At 39.6% G+C, this 17,782-nt stretch overlaps 1 protein-coding gene across 2 annotated transcripts in view; it reads left to right on the forward strand.

Annotated features, from left to right (window-relative positions):
- Positions 1-17,782, forward strand: part of diaph1 (diaphanous related formin 1) — a 109,509-nt gene that overhangs the window by 45,064 nt on the left and 46,663 nt on the right. For both annotated transcript variants that reach the window (XM_030145116.1, XM_030145117.1), the window contains 3 exons: positions 1,490-2,053; positions 7,298-7,412; positions 7,563-7,571. In XM_030145116.1, coding sequence (XP_030000976.1) covers positions 1,490-2,053; positions 7,298-7,412; positions 7,563-7,571 — 688 coding nt within the window. The remainder of the gene's footprint in view (positions 1-1,489; positions 2,054-7,297; positions 7,413-7,562; positions 7,572-17,782) is intronic.

Here is a 17,782-nt window from a genome sequence, read left to right on the forward strand (position 1 = left end):
CTGGAAAAATCTAGTATTTCAAAAGTTTTGACATGAAAATTTTGTCCATTATCTATGCATATGTACACAAACACCAAAGCCTGCTGGCTGTAAATGATTTAGCCAATTGCTTGCATGGAATAAAAAGAGGAAGAATATTTTAAATGAAACCATGAGAAGAAGCCAAATCCTTAAGAGATTAAGAAACTTGTAGAAAAATAGGGGGTGGCAGTATAAAGAGTGACTGCACAAAGAAGACAGTGAAAGGATGTAAATAGGACAACAATATTTTTAAGGCCAAGATACACACACACACAGGCTGTGTATGTTGGTCTTGTGTGTGCTGATTTGTGTGTACAGTATGAAGGAAGAGATCAGGATTGTTTAGCTGTCAGTGTCCTGCTGCCACACCAGCTGGACTCTGCCTCACAGTGACACCCTAACTAGCAAACACACCAAGTGACCCAGAACCGTCTGACTCTGTGCATGTGTGCTCATAACCACATAAAGATGTTTTTGTGTGCTGTGTGAGCATGCACACACACAAGCACGGCTGTTTGTCAGTTAGAGAACTATACAGCTTCCAAAATGAGTTTCATCCAAAGTGGCTGATGCCAGCAGAGTCATCTTCTCACCACACAAAAGCCTGTACATGCGCGCGCGCACACACACACACACACACACACACACACATACAGCACATATGCACATGCAGTTGTCCAAAGAATAAACAGCCAAGCATCAGAGGCTTCTCAAACTAAGATGGCTCACTTTCTCTCTGTTTGAGGCACTGCCCATCGAAAGATTTCTTCACATGTTCAGATCTCTCACTGTCCCGTTTTGTGATGCAGTGCCCAACCTTTCATCTGCTTCGGCGCTAAGAAAGCTTGCCTCAGAGGCCCTTTATGTCTGTTACTGTCTTCTTTTTAATATTGGAGGAAACACAATGTGTTACGGTGCATAAAGACTTTGCACACTTTGCTTGCAGTTGGCTTGTATTTTAAGTATATAGAATCCCATGGAAAAATTCTGTTTTTGATAGATCAACATTTTAATTTGTGTAAAAATAAACTTCCATTTTCTTTTAGAGTAGAATTAAAAAATGATTTTTCCTTTACTTGAAATTTAGAAGATTGGTCTTCTCTTTTCTTCCACTCTGGACTTGATTACCCCCTGCTCTGTATTCCTCTCTGTGCTCTGCACTTCATCCTCTCCCAATGCTTCCAGCGCATCCTGTCCAGACTTTATTGTTTCTCTGTGTCACTATCCCTGTCTTTGGTTCTGCCATTTGTTTCTCAAATCCAATCACTCCCTTGGTACAGCTATTCAGTGGAAATAGTATTTTAAAATGCATAGAAAATTGTTACTTCAGGGAGAAAACAAAGAAAATTATTGAATTGAGGAAAAGTGAAATTACAGAATGTGGGTAGAAAATATGAAATAGATTAAGTAGTATAATGAGTACAACGAATAGTATTTATAACGTACTAATACCTTTTCTTTCCTGTAGGTCGAAAAGCTCTCAAAAGATCTTGAAAAGGCCAAGACTCAAGTTGTCACAGTTACTGTTCCTGTGCCAACTCCTGGTTTGCCCCCTCCACCTCCCCCACCTCCTCTCCCTGCTCAGAATGGTGGAATGGTCCCTCCACCACCCCCACCCCCACCCCTACCAGGCCAGGCATGCATGAATGTTTTCCCACCTCCACCTCCTCCTTTACCAGGCAATGCAGGTATTCCTCCCCCTCCTCCTCCACCTCCCCTACCTGGCATGCCGGGGCCCCCACCACCTCCACCACTCCCTGGCATGCCAGGACCCCCACCACCTCCACCACTCCCTGGTATGTCAGGACCTCCACCGCCACCGCCGCTTCCTGGAATGGGTCCACCACCCCCACCACCTCCGCCTGGAGGGCCTGGTATTCCACCGCCACCACCAGGTCCTGGTATGCCTCCACCTCCACCATTCGGTATGGGTGGCTGGGGTGCCCCTGCACCACCTCAGCTGCCGTATGGCCTCCAACCGAAAAAAGAGTACAAGCCCGAAGTCCAGCTTAAGAGAGCCAACTGGAGCAAGGTCAGTTTTTGTGTTCAGTTATCAAATCACTTAAAAGAGAGACACTGTGAATCATGTACATCACTATGGCTTTCCAGAACGGGACATGACTAATCTTTTGCCCAAATGTAACAACATTTATGTGGATACTTAACTTGGATATCTGTTGGCTGATACTTATGTGGTTCCCCTTCATCCCATTGAAGTTTGTTTGAATAAGACCCATGGCAACTTGCAGAAATATTGCTATATGCTGTCTTTGTGTTTTGTTGGTTTTGATCTTTTATCCATATCTATATCTACATTACACTGTTCTCTGTCTCCTCTCTAGCTTAATACACACATTAATCACTAAATTGAGTTCAACTGGTTACAAGCGAGGGAAATTACAAAGAGTTTTACCAATCATTAAGCAACTTGTGATAGCAAGTGATAAAAGGGCACATACTTTTATTCTGGAGAATGAAGATTCTATAAAGGAAGTACTGACAGCATTTATGTCATCCTAGTCAACTGGGAATACAGCCAAAATAAGCTGAAAACCCTGCATCTTATACAGAGAGAAGCAAACTAAAACTCTGCCAATTTTAAAGAGAGAAAGATAAGATAAGAACTTTTACAGAGATTTTGCAACATGGATGAAAAGGAAAAAGGTAATGCGTGACTAAAATGTCAGCAATAGCGAATCTTGTCCCTGAAATCATTTTATTGGTAGTTAATAGACTCAGTGATTTTGCTTAAATCTACATAACCTTCTCTCCTTTGCTTTCCTTAGATGGTAGCTGCCACACGTTTTCATTTCTCCATTAAATTAAAAGCTTTCTTCAGAGTTGTGTCATATGACCTCCTGACATAAAGAATTTCATGCAATTCAGAAGCAGTGGCGTTAATAACCTTGTATGAGCTTGAATGATTATCTTTGCTGTGTAGAAGTGGAAATATGCTCTGAGTTACCGTATAAACATGGGAAATCTCCTCAAATGCTGTTTATTTACGTAAAAATAAAAACTATTCATTATAAGGCAGCCAAAGCACAATTCTTATTTTCAGATAATTATACACAAATTAATACATAATAATGAAAAAGGTTTAACACTTGTAATATTACTATTGTATTGCAATTATTTTGGTTACAATAATTATTTTGTGTAGCTGTTTTAATTTAATTATTATATTCCCGAAATTTGATTTTGAGGATATATTGGATTTACCCTGGATATCCTTGGTGTGAACGTGATAACTGTTTTTGTCCCGATTTTCCCCCTTCCTGGCCAAGGATGGCAATCGCCAGATTATCTTATGTCTTAAAAGATTGTCCCATCAGATTGTCCTGTGGTCTGAGGTGTGTTAAGAATGACTTTGTCTCGATAATTGGCTCTGAAACGGGTCGGGGCCGACAATCATAAATATTAAACTTGTTCGGTATTTAAACATATTGTCTACACATAGCTCACTTTTAAGGTCTTTATTTCTGGTTAAAACGCACGCCATCATTAAATCTCTAATATGCGCTGCTCAATGACGTCTGTGGCCGGATGTAAACAGACATGAAGCTCACTTCAAAATAAAACCGAATGTGGATCAACCACGGTCAAATTAGATGATCATCATCATTAAATGTCCTGCAAATTATTTTAATCCACAAATTAAAATTTTTTCACTTCCTTGCCCGCTAACTATCCGCATTTCATTTAATTTTACCTGGGCCTGTACTGCGAAAATTCTTCTTCTTTTTTCTTTTTTCTTTTTTTTACCCATCCCCACATGTTTTTGTGGGTTACCCGACCCAATTTTTTTTTTTTTTTTGGTGTGTGTGGGGGGGGGGGGGTTTACCCGACCCAATTCAGGACTCTGCTCCCAAGTCATGCTATGCATAGACACACACACACATAAATATATGTGTATATATATATATATATATATATATATATATATATATATATGTGTATATATATATAAAATTTCTATGATGCCATGTTTCTTAATTTTTGTTAGATCATGTTTGATCATACGAGATTTCTGGCTTGGAGGACTAGGTTCTAGATCGGTGGTGGGACAGAATCGTTATGTATGTGGTGTGCTGTGCTGAGATTATCAGAGCACACCACACACAGTACGATCAAAACTGTTCAATGCCTGACGTTTTTATCTTCATATGTGGGGTCTGTACCAGATGAAAAATCTCTTCAGATTGAGAAAATCCTTAGGTGTGTACCCCACCTAAGACAGATTTAGTTGGATTTCTTATCCCTTGATAACCAACATAGGGGACCCCTAGTGGAAGAGTGGAAGAACTATATCGATTTCAGCTTCTCTATTAGTCATCCAAATGGAGGCGCTTTAGTTGAAAATCAGTTTTTTGGACATAAATCAAGCAATAATTGGCCGATTGAGATAAAAATTTACAATTGTACATTTTCTTGCTACCATCCAGAGTTCATATGGTGTCATTTACTTCACTAGGAGGAGTTTTGTGGGGAAAAAATAGTTCTCTGACCATTATTCTGCTACTATCGGGTCGATATAACTCAAACTGAGTTCATATCAATTGTCTAACAATTATCTTTCTTCATGCCACTACCTTGAGTTCACATGATGTCATATTTTGACACAGGTGGTGAGTTTTTTGTTAATGGTTAGGGGAGCTTCTGTTGAAAAATCTGTTTTTTGGACATTTTTAAAGAAAAAGTAGGCCAATCAAGCTCAAACTTGGTTCATATTGATCGTCCAACAAAATGTCTAATATCTTTTCTGACTTTCTTCAGCATATAATTTTCTGACTTTATTCAGACCAGATATCCTTCGTGTGAACATAACTATCTCCCTTTAGCACCAACGGTGACCCCTTTTGGGAGAACACTATTGATTTTGGGTGTTCAATGAATATTATTACTTGTCCAAATGTGGGCAGTTCTGTTGAAATATCAGTTTTTTGGGCAAATTTGGTTCACATCGTTCATCCAGAATTAAGTTGGTATCTTTTGTACATTGTGTCGTTTATTTGCTTTATTATATAGCGGAGAATTGGTGGGGATTTCAGGGATATACCCTTGCTGTTGGCCCCTGACAGCGTAAGCCTTGTTATTTAATTATCTTTACTCAGTTGTATAAAAACTGAATGAAACTAAAAAAATGTCCTAATTTTGTCACTACTTAAACATGATATTCCATTGTTTGATATCTACTTGACACTTTTTTTATCTTAGTTTTGAATCACTAAACTTCCTTTTACTACTGTCTTTTCTTTCATATATGCATGTCTGTTCCATATTTCAGTTAGAGTTTTCTGTAAAAGTAAAGGGGCACATAACAAACATCTTTATGAACCTCAATCTTCCCCATGGTCAGTGCAAAAAAAAGAAAAAGTGGAAGGTCCTTTTTAGAACCAGTTGTTGTTTTGTACATTGTCCAGGACATTAACTTTGATCTACTCTCAAACATAGTTGGTGATGTTAATGCACCGTAACACTGGAGTTTATCTGGGATAAAACGGAAGGAAAGAGGAAGTCTGTTCTGGGCTATTGTAAAAGCATGTAGCAGCATGGTGGACCGTGAGGAGGGCATCTGCTTTTTCTGTAGATATAAATGGCTCAGTCTGCAGTAACAAAAACACAGTGATCTTTACTTTCATGTGATTATACACTAATTAAAACAGAATTGTGAATGCAATATCCATTTCCTGCAATTAAGTCCTTTGAAATCCCACTAAATCTAACCCACTGGACCTTGAATTAAGTCATATCTATTTTTGTTTACCAAGTCTGAAAGCAAACAAATGCAATTGTTTATTCATCTGTCCTCGTGTTCAGTATCCATAAATGGTTCTTCAGTAGTTGTACAACTGTACTAAACTATGCAAGTGGCACATAAGAAACTACAAGACAGTTAGATCATTGAAAAGTAAATCTTAAATGGTATTTCAGTTAATCAACGGAAATTTCATCATGGTGACAGCCTTAATTAGGAAAATTATATTCCATTATTTTGCAATTTGATCCCCCTAAATTTTACTCATTGACCCTTTTTTAAGAATGGTTGTCTTGGTTGATGTATTTCAGCTCAGAGGTTTCAAAAATTAATTTGAAATAATTGTAATATAACTCCTTGGTCATTCCAGTGTTATTCTTCAATGCAGTCAGAAGTGGCTCAGGGTTTGTTGTTGTGAATGCAACGCTATGAGCACCATGACAGAGATGTGAAATGGAGGTTTAACTGTGAGATTCTGACCTAAAATGACTTGTGTGCATGCATGGATCTCATGACTATGTGCCTCATGTTCTCCCCCTCCCTCTCATCTGTGATGGTTAAAACATCAAAACGGCCCTCTGTCTTTCTTTAGCCTAAAGCTACTGTTTAATGGCTGAAGTAGACTTCATCAGCATTTAGCTTCTCTCTCTCTCTCTTTCTCTCTCTCTCTTTCCCTCTCTCTCGGACTAGTGAGAGTGTTTGACGAGGATGTCACAGAAATTGCTTTTTAATAAGCCTTCTTCTTTTAACTGCGCCACTGAAAGATAATTAAATTGCTGCTAGAAAGGACAGTATTCTTTTGTAATTTAAATTAAGTTTTTTTTCTAGCTTGGTCTCATCGTTTTTTTCATGAGCACTCTTGCTTTTTTCCTTGCTCCTTCAGTTCATCCCCATATCACATTTCCCTTCCCGACTCTGTCTTTTCTGTCCAACACCCCCCTCCCCCTCCCTAAGGCTTTGTCCATAATGAAAGGCCTGATATCTGAAAATTTACTACCACTGCTTTTTTAGTCTCTCTGTTTCACTTTCTCTCTGTTTCACTTTCTCTCTTCTCCCTTGATGAGAACACTCGGAAAGTAAAGGAAAATGCAAGAAGTTAATTGCATCTTATGAGCAAAAGAGAGAGAGTGAGCAACACTAAAACAAAGAGAAGAATATAGAATGAACACCTGTGTGAAGAAAGAAAGAAGAGGGGAAAGGAAAGAGTGGCACTCTGTGTTCCCATGTATTTCTGTCTGAAGCTCAGGTTCCTTTGTGGTAGAGACAGTGTGTAAAGATTAGAGAAAATGACTAGATGTTTCCTCATCTTTTGCTCTTTGTGCCTTCCTTCCTCCTCCACTCCCCTCCCCACCTTATTCATGTATTTCCTATTACAAACCCACTGTTTCTTTTGTTCTGTTTGTGTGTTTATCTGTTCATCTCATTGTTTGCCAGCTGCAATGATGACCATTTTTGCAAAATTTTGTTGTAAAACTAAAATGGAGTTCCTCTCTTCCTGTCTATGTTTCTCTCTCATAGATTGGACCCGAGGACCTCTCAGAGAACAGTTTCTGGACAAAGGCAAAAGAGGAGCAATTTGAAAACAATGAGCTCTTTGCCAAACTTACCTTGACATTCTCCTCACAGACAAAGAGTGAGTGTCTGCTTTGTGTGTTTTACTCCTCAATGTCATTATATTGTGTTTCACAGTAATGAGAAATGTTTCTGTTTTTCACAACTCTGCATCCTCGACCCCATTCCTGACTCCATGTCTTTTTCAATCAATGTGCGCTGCTTCCATCAGCTACTAAAGGTAAGAATATAACACACACACCCACCTCAGTAGGTTTTTACCACACATCTTCTCCAACCTTTTTCACTTTTCTTTTTCTCTGCTTGAAGGACATACTGCACATTTACATTATTCAGCAACACTGTGTAAAAACAGCATCTAATACAAGTTCATGAATAAACCACCCACACCTGTGTATGTATTCATCTTCTGAATGTGCCCGTGACTTGTTGTGCAGAGACAGAGTGCTCACTAGCAGATGAGATGAATGGGGACTTAGGGACAGTGGGAGAGATGGACAAAGGAAGGAGAGTTGAGGGAGGGATAAGGAGAAGGTCACTGATGTCCTTTGACTAGCCACCTGCTGTCCTGGCACAAAGCGCTGACACACGGGCGTATACTCGCACAACCACACCTGTCCACTCCTATCACCTTGTCCCAGTGTCACTGAGCCTTCTGCTCTGGCTTCTCCATATTCATATCATAAACAGGAAGCCACGGACAGACAGTGTTTGTGGGTGTATATAATTCCATCTGACCTTCAGATTGAGTCTCTGTACACACACACAGACTCTTGCACCTGTCATATACATAAACAAAAGTGCGCATGCACTTATGGCTGATGCTAGCTGTTTATGCCAGTTAAATGTCAATGTTGGCAGCTGTCCTATCTGCATTCACCTGTATGGCAGCTCCTAACGTATGCCTGTCACTTCTTAATTTGACCTCCCTCAGCTCTTGGCCCATGCACCCATGCCTCCCCTTTTTATTGGCCAAGACAGGCGCCTGTTCCAGTTGATGTCTAATAACCTTTTCTCAGAGCTGACTATAAAGACACCATGGCCTTTTCATACTTGCACACCTGTCTGTGTATCTGCCTTTTGTGTACTGTATGCGTGTGCATGTGTGTGGGAGTGAGGGAGATTTGAAAGACTAGATCCACTGTTTTCATTTCTTTGTATATTGTGGTTTAGTCATTGGAATAGGGCTTCCATGGGTCTTTAGAGTCTTAAAAAGTAAAAAAAAACCAAAACAAAACCAAAAACAGTAGTCTGAATCTTAGGCAATAAAATATTTAATATATATTTAATATATTTAAATACTTTTTTTTTTTTTTTTTTACATTTTTGCATTAACAGTAGCCTCATGTTTACATTTGTTTTAGAAAGAAAAAACAAAGCATATATGGAATCTGTAACAGGTAATGCAAAATGTGCATTGTGGTGGAGCATAGTGTGTCATGACATGGCGTTGGAAATACCACGACGTTTCCTCTCATTAACCCATAAAGACCCAAACAACCACCGGTGACACAAACCATCTACTGATATAAACTGTTTCATAAATGTTGATCCATTAATCCTATCAGTCCATGTAAATAATTGGTGTAAAATACAGTTTGTCATCTTTTCATGGTCATCAGATATGACCCATTTGAACGTTCAGAGGCTCCGTAGTGAACGTGGAAACACCGTCATCTTCTACAGCATTGATTCACCAGTAAAACCCATGGAGTTGGATCAATGACAGTGGATGGACACACTTGGTTTATGTTCAGTTAATGATATCTTTACTGAAAAAGTCACTTTTTCTTCATTTATCTCTGTTTTGATATAATTAACTTTGAATTTACTCTGAGTTTTTATGAACATGTACATGATCTGTGAATTAAATATAGGAAAATACATGATTTACACCAAAAAATGCAAAATACAGAATATTATTAAAAAAAAAAAAAATTGGTGATAAATCAGTTAAGAAGGGTAGAAATAGAGAAAAATTACTGTGGGAACTGCCACAAAAGTAGCACCGGGTCTTTACGGGTTAAAGTAATTAGTGGTACAAGAAGTAGAAGTTTAAATGTAATTTTTTTTTATTTTTTTTCTTTTTTTTTTTTGTTAGGTGCAAGTTTGAAGTCCAGCTTGATAACCGTGCATTCTCTGTTTGGTTGGAACCTGTTAAAAATAATACATTTGATGTGTGCCACACCTTGTACAAAAAAAAAAAACATACGTTCTAGGAGCTTTGGGTATGAAGACACTAGTCAGAAGGAATTACAGCACAAAACTGCAGTAAAAAGCCACAAGCAAACATCTACCAACACCCAAAATTGTTTTGCATTCTCAAACTCCTCATGTCCTTGTGGTTTTTTCTTTTGTTTTTAAACCAGTACAGATGTCAAATTATTATGAATGCAATTTAAGACTGTTTTTAAAAAGGTCTTAAAAATTCTAACTTTTTGAAATCTTCAGAAACCCTGTAGAAAGAGAGGATGTTTTTTTGATAGATATATATTTGTTATAATGCGTTGTTTACTCCACATTTCTTCTGTGTTGTGTATACATGAACATCTTTACTCACACATGCACACATGACCCAATAAGCCACCAGCTCTGGTCATGCAGATTGAACCCTCATACCTCATCCCACCTTCTCTTATTTAAACACACTGCTCAAGGCCTGATGCATTCCTTCTGACCTCTCTACCCTTCTCTTAATACCTCACCACTGGGATCTAGGCTTCACTCTAGCTCATCCTGCTGTTCCTCTTCGTGCTGCTCTTGTGCCTCCCCTTCCTCGTTACCCAGCAAAAGCAGATCGACACCACATCGAGCCACCACTGAACCTCCCTGACCCTTCCTCCTCCTCTCCATCAGCTGCCCAGCAGCTCGGCTGGGGCTGAGTGCACACACACCCACACAAAAAACAAATGTGCAGTGGGTTAGTGTGCCCACGGCAGGGTCAGGGGTGTTGACCTCTGAGGCTCAGTGGAAGAGGAGAGAGCTGATGGTGAGAGGCACACCCTGTAGCTGACTGCAAATGGCTCTCATGATCATAATTCAGCACTTTGGCTCGAACACATGCATAGCCACATGTGCCTACATACAGTATGTGCATTCATTAATATTCACATTATCTACTTATTAAATGTATGTATCTCTGTCACATCTAGAATGTATTCTGGAGCTTGTCTGAGAGATTCAAAACATTCATCAATTCAAACAGTTCATAACATTGAACTTCCTGTTTTCTACCTATTTTCAATAAAAGTTCCAAGTTCAGAGAAGATTATGTAAGTATACACAATCAGGCAACCACCAAAGAAAAGAAGAATGTTTGTTGAATTTATTCTGGCCTTCTGTACCTCAGGACTTTTTATCTTTCCTCTGTTCACTACTACTTGCCTTGCAACCAACTGTAGCAGCCAAGGCCATATGTTGAGGACAGTACTGTGCTGCAGAATGTTTTTTGTGGAAATAAACTTAACTCTCAACATGGGAAAGGAGAATTATGCATCTTTAGACAGTAAATAGTGTTTGGTTGTGCTTATTGAGTATGCACACTGAAGGTTTTCAGGTCGTACACCAAGTCTTGGAGCTTCACTTTCAAGATTTGCCTGCAGGCTACATTCTTGTTACGTTTCTGTGGTCCAGTGAATAATCCATTGCGTCCTAAATAAGACATTCTTTTCTTGCCTTAATACCACTTTTAAACCAGAAGAGTAGATTTTAGTAATACATTTTGTAGATATGTTCATGAGAATATAAGCAACGCTGCCTCTCTCACGTTAATCTGTGGAACGTTAATTTCTCTTTGTTTATGTTGTCTGTAGACCTCATTTTTCGTGACATTTTTCCCTCCATTATGGTTGTCTGGGAGTTCAAAGCCTCATAATCTTCTCTAATATGACTTTTTGCTGTTGTGAACAGGTTAGTTGTTTAGAGGAGAAGAACAGAATCTCAAACAGATAAAAATTTAATCAAATATCTGAACAGTGCAGGAGAGCAGTGATCAGGCCAAAGCCCAACACTGTTCATTTAAAATATGTATCCTACCTGTGGTTTTCTGGTTTTCTAACTTTTGCAGGCTGTTTGATGGAAGGTGCCTTTTGAAGTCAGTAGCTCAGATAGCCCAATTAGCCAAAGAATGAGAGAGTCAGCAAGAGATTGAAGAAGAAGTAGGAGGTGGGAATAAAAAGTGAGCAGAGGGAAAGGCTGGGCTAGGGGGAGCGGTAGTGATTAATTTGATTCGGGTTAGAAAAGAAGAGAAAAGGGCCAGGAGCATATATGATTATTAATCCTCATAATGGGAGGATCATTTTTATATCCTAATTCTCCTGCCTATACAGCCTCCTCTCCTCTGTCTCATTCTCTTGCTGTATTTTTGTAGCCCATTGTAGTGTAGTGACCTCATTCCTGGTTTTGGGTAGTGATCTGCCACCCCAAGGAGTCACTTGAGGGGGAGTGCTAGCCACTGTGTATGGTGTGTATTGTGTGCGTCTTCCTGAATCACATTTGCTTTCTAAACAAAACAAGCAGGTTTATTGCAGATGATGATACATGTTTTTCAGTGCATGGGTGTCTGTATGGTCGTGTATGTTCTGAAGAGAGTGGGTGGGAGAGCTCAGCCACATTTACAAACCAATTATATTAAGCCTTTTGATCTCCCTGTGTTCTGAAGAAATCAATTTCCTTCTCTGTAGGTGTGTGTGTGTGTATGTGTGTATACTTGTGTTTCAGTTTCCTCCTAGGTTTATTCCGTTCACTGTTCACCTTAATGAGCCTCCAATTTGCAAGAAAGTGCCTGCTGTGTGTGGGTGTGTGCATGTGCATTCCTACCGAGAGCTTCTTTAGGGTAGCAGACAAATCAGTTAAATAGATGAGACATGTAATATGTAATATACAGAATAAGCAAGAAAATATCATGAGGTGCACAGACATACAAGTCAGCCTTGATGATAAGGTCATGCATTTTCTGCATAATAATAATGAAGTTAACAACATTTAGCAGCTTGTTTTTATGACCGTATAGTTCCAGGTCAGTGTTGGTCACAGAACACACTCCCTTCAAGGGAAGTAACAAAAAATCCTATTTTATAGCTGATGGTCATGTTGTACTTGCTCCATGTTTGACAGCACTGATAAATGACTTGCAAGGTTTTTGTTGAAAATGACTATAGGCGAGAAAGAGGAAGGCTCTGCTATTCATTACACTGGTTAGATCTCTCCTTTCTTGCCTTTATCTGTCTCCTGTTTTTATATCCAACTTTCAAAATCCCCACCACAATCCTCTTCCAGTGACGTTACGCTATTCCACTCTGTCATGGCTGAGAAACATTGATGTGGGTTTGGGTGGTGTGTTTGATTGCATATAATTAGGGAGAGTTTTTGATAACAGTTTATGGGGTTGTGTAGACTCAGAGCTGCAGTCTCCTGAGACTCTTTAAAACATGTACAATTAAAGCACTTAGAGGACTAAATGAGGAATGGGCACACTTTATTAAGCTGTAAGAGTGTTTGTGCGTGCTCGAGAGATTGCTCTAAATTAGTATTGGCTTTGAATAGCTTGTGTGTGATGTGTTTTAAGTTCTCTGAATGTGTCTGTGTATGTTTGCTCTTGTGGAGTCCACAGTAGCAGGTCTTGTTAATAAATCATACAGTGTTCAGGCTGGGGCCTCAGAACGAGAAGCGGGTTAATGCAAGGGTCACTAATGCTGTAGAGCGAGCTGCGAAAAATATCACACTATTCTTTCATTCTATTCTTGCTTCCATTCCATTTCTGGCTTTAGCCATTCTTCCATGTGCATCTCTTATCCAAATTACCAAAAGACAGGGAAGATTGTGCACAGTTTTCTCATGGTAACAGATACATTTGCATAGCACCTATAGTATATGTATATAAATTGCTTTTTTTTATGCTGATAGTCTGTAAATAACAGATTTGATGTTTATAGGTTGTGTTGTGTGTTTGTGTAACACGAAAGTGTTTATATTTTGTAATATATTTTAGTTTAAATCCTGACTATGCCTTTTAAGCCCTCAATAGGAGCAGAGTGGGTACATTAGGTTAGCTTTCCTGGCTCTCTAAGCCTCCATGTGTATTCTCATGCAATAGAAAGCATTCCCTCATTCACCACCTCTTTATGGTTGTAGAACAGCCGCAAAACGCCGCTCATTCATCAGGCCTTATCAGGTTCAAACACATCTGTGTGTGCTCACATTGGCTCTCACTGCCAACCGCAGTAGCTCACTCACATGCACAACAAACAGCCAACAGAAACATACATTTAAGTGTAAGAATGCTCTCTCGCACACACATACACACACAGACACGCTTTTGTCCCACTCATTCTCTTCCATTCCTCCCTCGTTACATCTCTCTTCTCTCTGTTTTACATGCAAATGAGCTAAGTGTACTCATGCCGGAGTATTACCGCTGTGTGTGCCTAATCTCCTTGCAGCCTTTTCTCTTTCTTGGAGATTATCCTGTTTTTAAACGGAATAGGCCGTCTTCGCTTCACTCAGTTTAGCTCCCAGCCAGCAGTCGGTCAGCCAGCCAGCCAGCCACCGCTCCAATATCTCATACCTACACCATTACCATTTAAATGGTCCCAGTGATATGACAGCTGAGTAGGGCTAGAGAACAGCTATGTGTGTGTATGTGAGTGTTTATGCACGTTTGTATTCTTAGCAAATATATATGTTTAATTGAGGGGTTAGCTGATAAGCTCGAAAGCTTGTTACACATGCAAAGTGTCTTTAGTGTTTGTGATTCTGTCTCTTTTAACCAAGCCAAGAGGGAAAAAAGATGAACAGAGATGGAAGGATGTGGGGATAAAGGGATATATGTATGAACACCTACACTCTTTCCTCCCACACTCTTTCCTGTTTCGTTTCTCTTGGTCACAGCCACAGAGACTTTTTTTCCACTCCCCCTCTGTCTTTTTTATACGTGCGCTTTGTCTGTGTTCTATGTATGTACATGTGTGAGTGCCTGTGTCTCTGAAGTGCTTGCGAAGGTGGAGGTGCCTTATTTTGATATTGATGGGTTGGGGAGATAGGGCAGTCATACTAAGGGCTTATCTATGATTAGAAAGCCTGTTGATAATGCTTCCTATGGGGGGTTGGAGAGCGGACAAGAAAGAGTCAAAGTATGGAGTAGATTGACTGGGGCAGTTTGGTATGCTACACAGCAAAAAATCTTTTTTTTCTCCAATATCAGCTACCTATCCTTGAGGGTAGTGACACGCAGAAATATACTCTAACGCACACACAAGACATAGCCCACTTTGATGTCACTGATAGCATACATAAAAAATGGAGCACTAAAGAGCAACAACTTCAAAGATGGAGTTGACAAGATAGGAGCGTTAACCCCCATCTCCCTTCTGTCTTTCCTTCTTCCTCTACTCTCTCCTGATTTCCTTCTCTTATCTCTTCCTGATAAAGGGGTTCTTATGAAAAGAAACAATGAATGAGAGACGGAACCAGAAAAAAAAAAACTGATGGAAGACTGGTGGAGTGTGTAGATAAAGTAAACTGTAAAATGAGAAAAAAGCAAGATAGATGGAGCTAAAAGAGGCATTTGAAAGTATCCTTTAAAGCCCAATGCTTCTATCTCATTCGAATTGTTGAACAGTAGCCTTAAGCTGTTACTGATGGGGTGCTGGCTAGCAAGTGAGTTATTAGGGTGCTATTAGACTATCTTTCCCATTATGCCAGTGGCTCAGGCTATGTGTTCAGGGCTTGCACACAGTTGCACATATTAAAGCTATTAATTTCACCCAAACTTTGTACATACTTGTACCAACTTTGTTTGGGCACAGTCGCGTATATATCTATATTACGTGCAAATGTATGATTGTAAATGTAACTCAGTGATGTATGTGAACGGTCTTCATAGTGTAACACACACAGTTTTTATTTCTGCTAATGGAACACAGCCCCAGTCCCTAGCTGGAGAGGCAATGTGTAATATGGATAACCCAGTGACATTTACACCAGACACCGATGGTATTTGCAAGGCTTGGTAGACCAAACCATGCTCCACTTTCTGACCTTAATCTGCTACCAGTAACACTAATGCTGTAAGCACTGAAATTTGTGTTCATGTGTCATGAATGTGTGGGGACTAGAACTTGAATAGTTTATATGAATACAGTTTAGCTGCGTGTATATCCTGCTTGGTCAGTTACAGTTGGTTTTGTCCTATGTCTTTGTGCCTGTAGCCGTATGTGTTTTTGCATGCTGAATCTCTTGCTCCATTTCTCAGTATCTGCATGTGTCGTGTTCTGTGAGACGTGGGTTTTGCTTCACCCTGCAGGCACCTTAATTTTTCACCATGCTGTGTGCTACACTACACTACACTGCACCGCATGAAAGTGTATGTCTACTCCCTCTCCTGCTCTCTCTCCTTCCCCCTCTCTATTCATCTCCCTCCCCCGTCCTCGTACTCCACCACTACAACCACCACCCACTGCTCGCCACACGCACACGCCTAATCAAAGCAAGGGGCTCTCTAGATTAGCACTTGTGAAAACTCCCTAAAGACATTCCTTCATTTTGACCATTTTCAGGTACTCTTTCCTTCTCCTCTCCACCTCCTCCCTTCAAGCTTTGAATTTTTAACCTCCCCACTGAATAAGAGATGTGGCCGCCCTCATGGGGAAAGGGAAGTTGGAGGGAGGGCAAGGAATGAAGGAAGGGAGAAGGCGGGGGAGGCAGAAGGGAAAAGGTTGTCCCTAAACACGCTTTCACATTTATTCCCTAAAAACTCCACTCTGTATGCTCAATAATGCATGGCCATCCCTCACTTCTCCACCCCCACCCCCATCCCACTCTTTCTTCATCTCCTTCTTTGCGTCGGTTCCCCAAGTGCTCATCACTCTACCCAGCAGATTAACTGCAGGGTGAAACTGAAACTGGCAAAGCAGGGTGATGGTAGCAGGGCATCAGGGACTAGCAGTAAAAGAAATAGAAGCAGAGGAAGATAGCAGATGAGTAATTTGTCATCTTGTGAATAGAGTTATGCCTTTAAGTATTGATCCTAGTGATTGGGTCTCTGAGTCATACAACTTCAAAGGGGCTGTACAGCTGGACTGGCCAGAAAAGTTGAGCCTAGTTTGACTAAAAGTCTACTAAAATTCCATCTTAACTTGAACATTCTTTTGAGAAACTAAAGTGATGTTTTTCAGTAAATTATGAGACAAAACCAGCCATGCCTAGCCCCATATCTTTCCGTTTATTTGGAGCATCGCTATGAAATGGCAAGTATGCTCTTGATGTGCAGTGATAGCTCAACAGCGTTAAAAGTCAGAACAGTACCAGTTAACTAGAGATATGGATAAATTATACAGCCATAAAAAGCTTTAGTAGATGATACTTGGAATGCCTAGCACTAAGAAGAGACTGGTTTTGCATGTGTAGTGTGTTTGTCTTTTTCCTCTATATCTATTGCATGTAGAAATACTTTGTCTACCAGAGCTGTTACACTGTAGATATAAATCCAACAGAGAGCCTTTCAGGACTTGTTGTGAATGCACATGGCATCAGAAGCAGCTCTTTTCTGTTTGGGTGAATGGAGCGCATTGCCTGAGATTTCTTAAGATCTCTCCAAGAATGATTTTTTTAAAAGTCTGATCTGGAAAGTTTTTATAAAACCCAGAGAGTTTGTGCTTTCCAAGTTTCATGTTGATTTGTGCTCTGAAGTATTTTCTTTCCAGTTGTTTTCTTCATTTCTAGCCTAAAAGAAGATGGTGGTTTAATACAGCAAGAGCAACAGACCACATTACAAATAATACTAATAAATATAAAATGGGTGGCAGACCTTGAAAACTAATCTTAAGTCATTAATGTTATGCATTTTCTGCACAAGGACAGTTTTTTGAGTAATATGTATTTTAATAAAAATGCAAAACAGTGTTATTGACAGTCACATTTTGGGGATATTCAGGGCTGTACAGTGAACTACAAACATTCCACTTTTTGTTTATCCCACACTTGAAAGAAATGTGCGCAGCACTTGATGGAGCACTGCAGTTTATAAGGGAAAGTTAAAGTTACTAAACAGTATTTTGTTGGCTCACAAAGTAGTTGGCTAACCCGTTCTAGATAAAAGCTTGCCACCACATTGACAAAGAGCTGGTTGAATGCGAAGTGCGCTACTTGGTTGAATCAACTGAAGGAAACAAACATGAAAGCATCTGCATTGTTTACCTGAATTGTTTTTCCTGTTCAGTGGTGGGTAAAAGTAACATTTTCACATCTGTTCTGCAAGTCTACAGTAAAATGATATTGCATTTTTATCTTGATAAAATTAATATGAATATTTGAGCTTCTTTGTTCTTCTTTCTGTGTTACTTGTTTAAATGTTTGTAAATTAAATTCTAGATTCCCATATACAAAAGCAAAAAACAAAGTCAAAGAATTTTTTTCGAGAGTTACAGATGGATG

Source organism: Sphaeramia orbicularis, chromosome 10 (assembly GCF_902148855.1).
Source record: "Sphaeramia orbicularis chromosome 10, fSphaOr1.1, whole genome shotgun sequence".
NCBI classification, from domain to species: Eukaryota; Metazoa; Chordata; class Actinopteri; order Kurtiformes; family Apogonidae; genus Sphaeramia; species Sphaeramia orbicularis.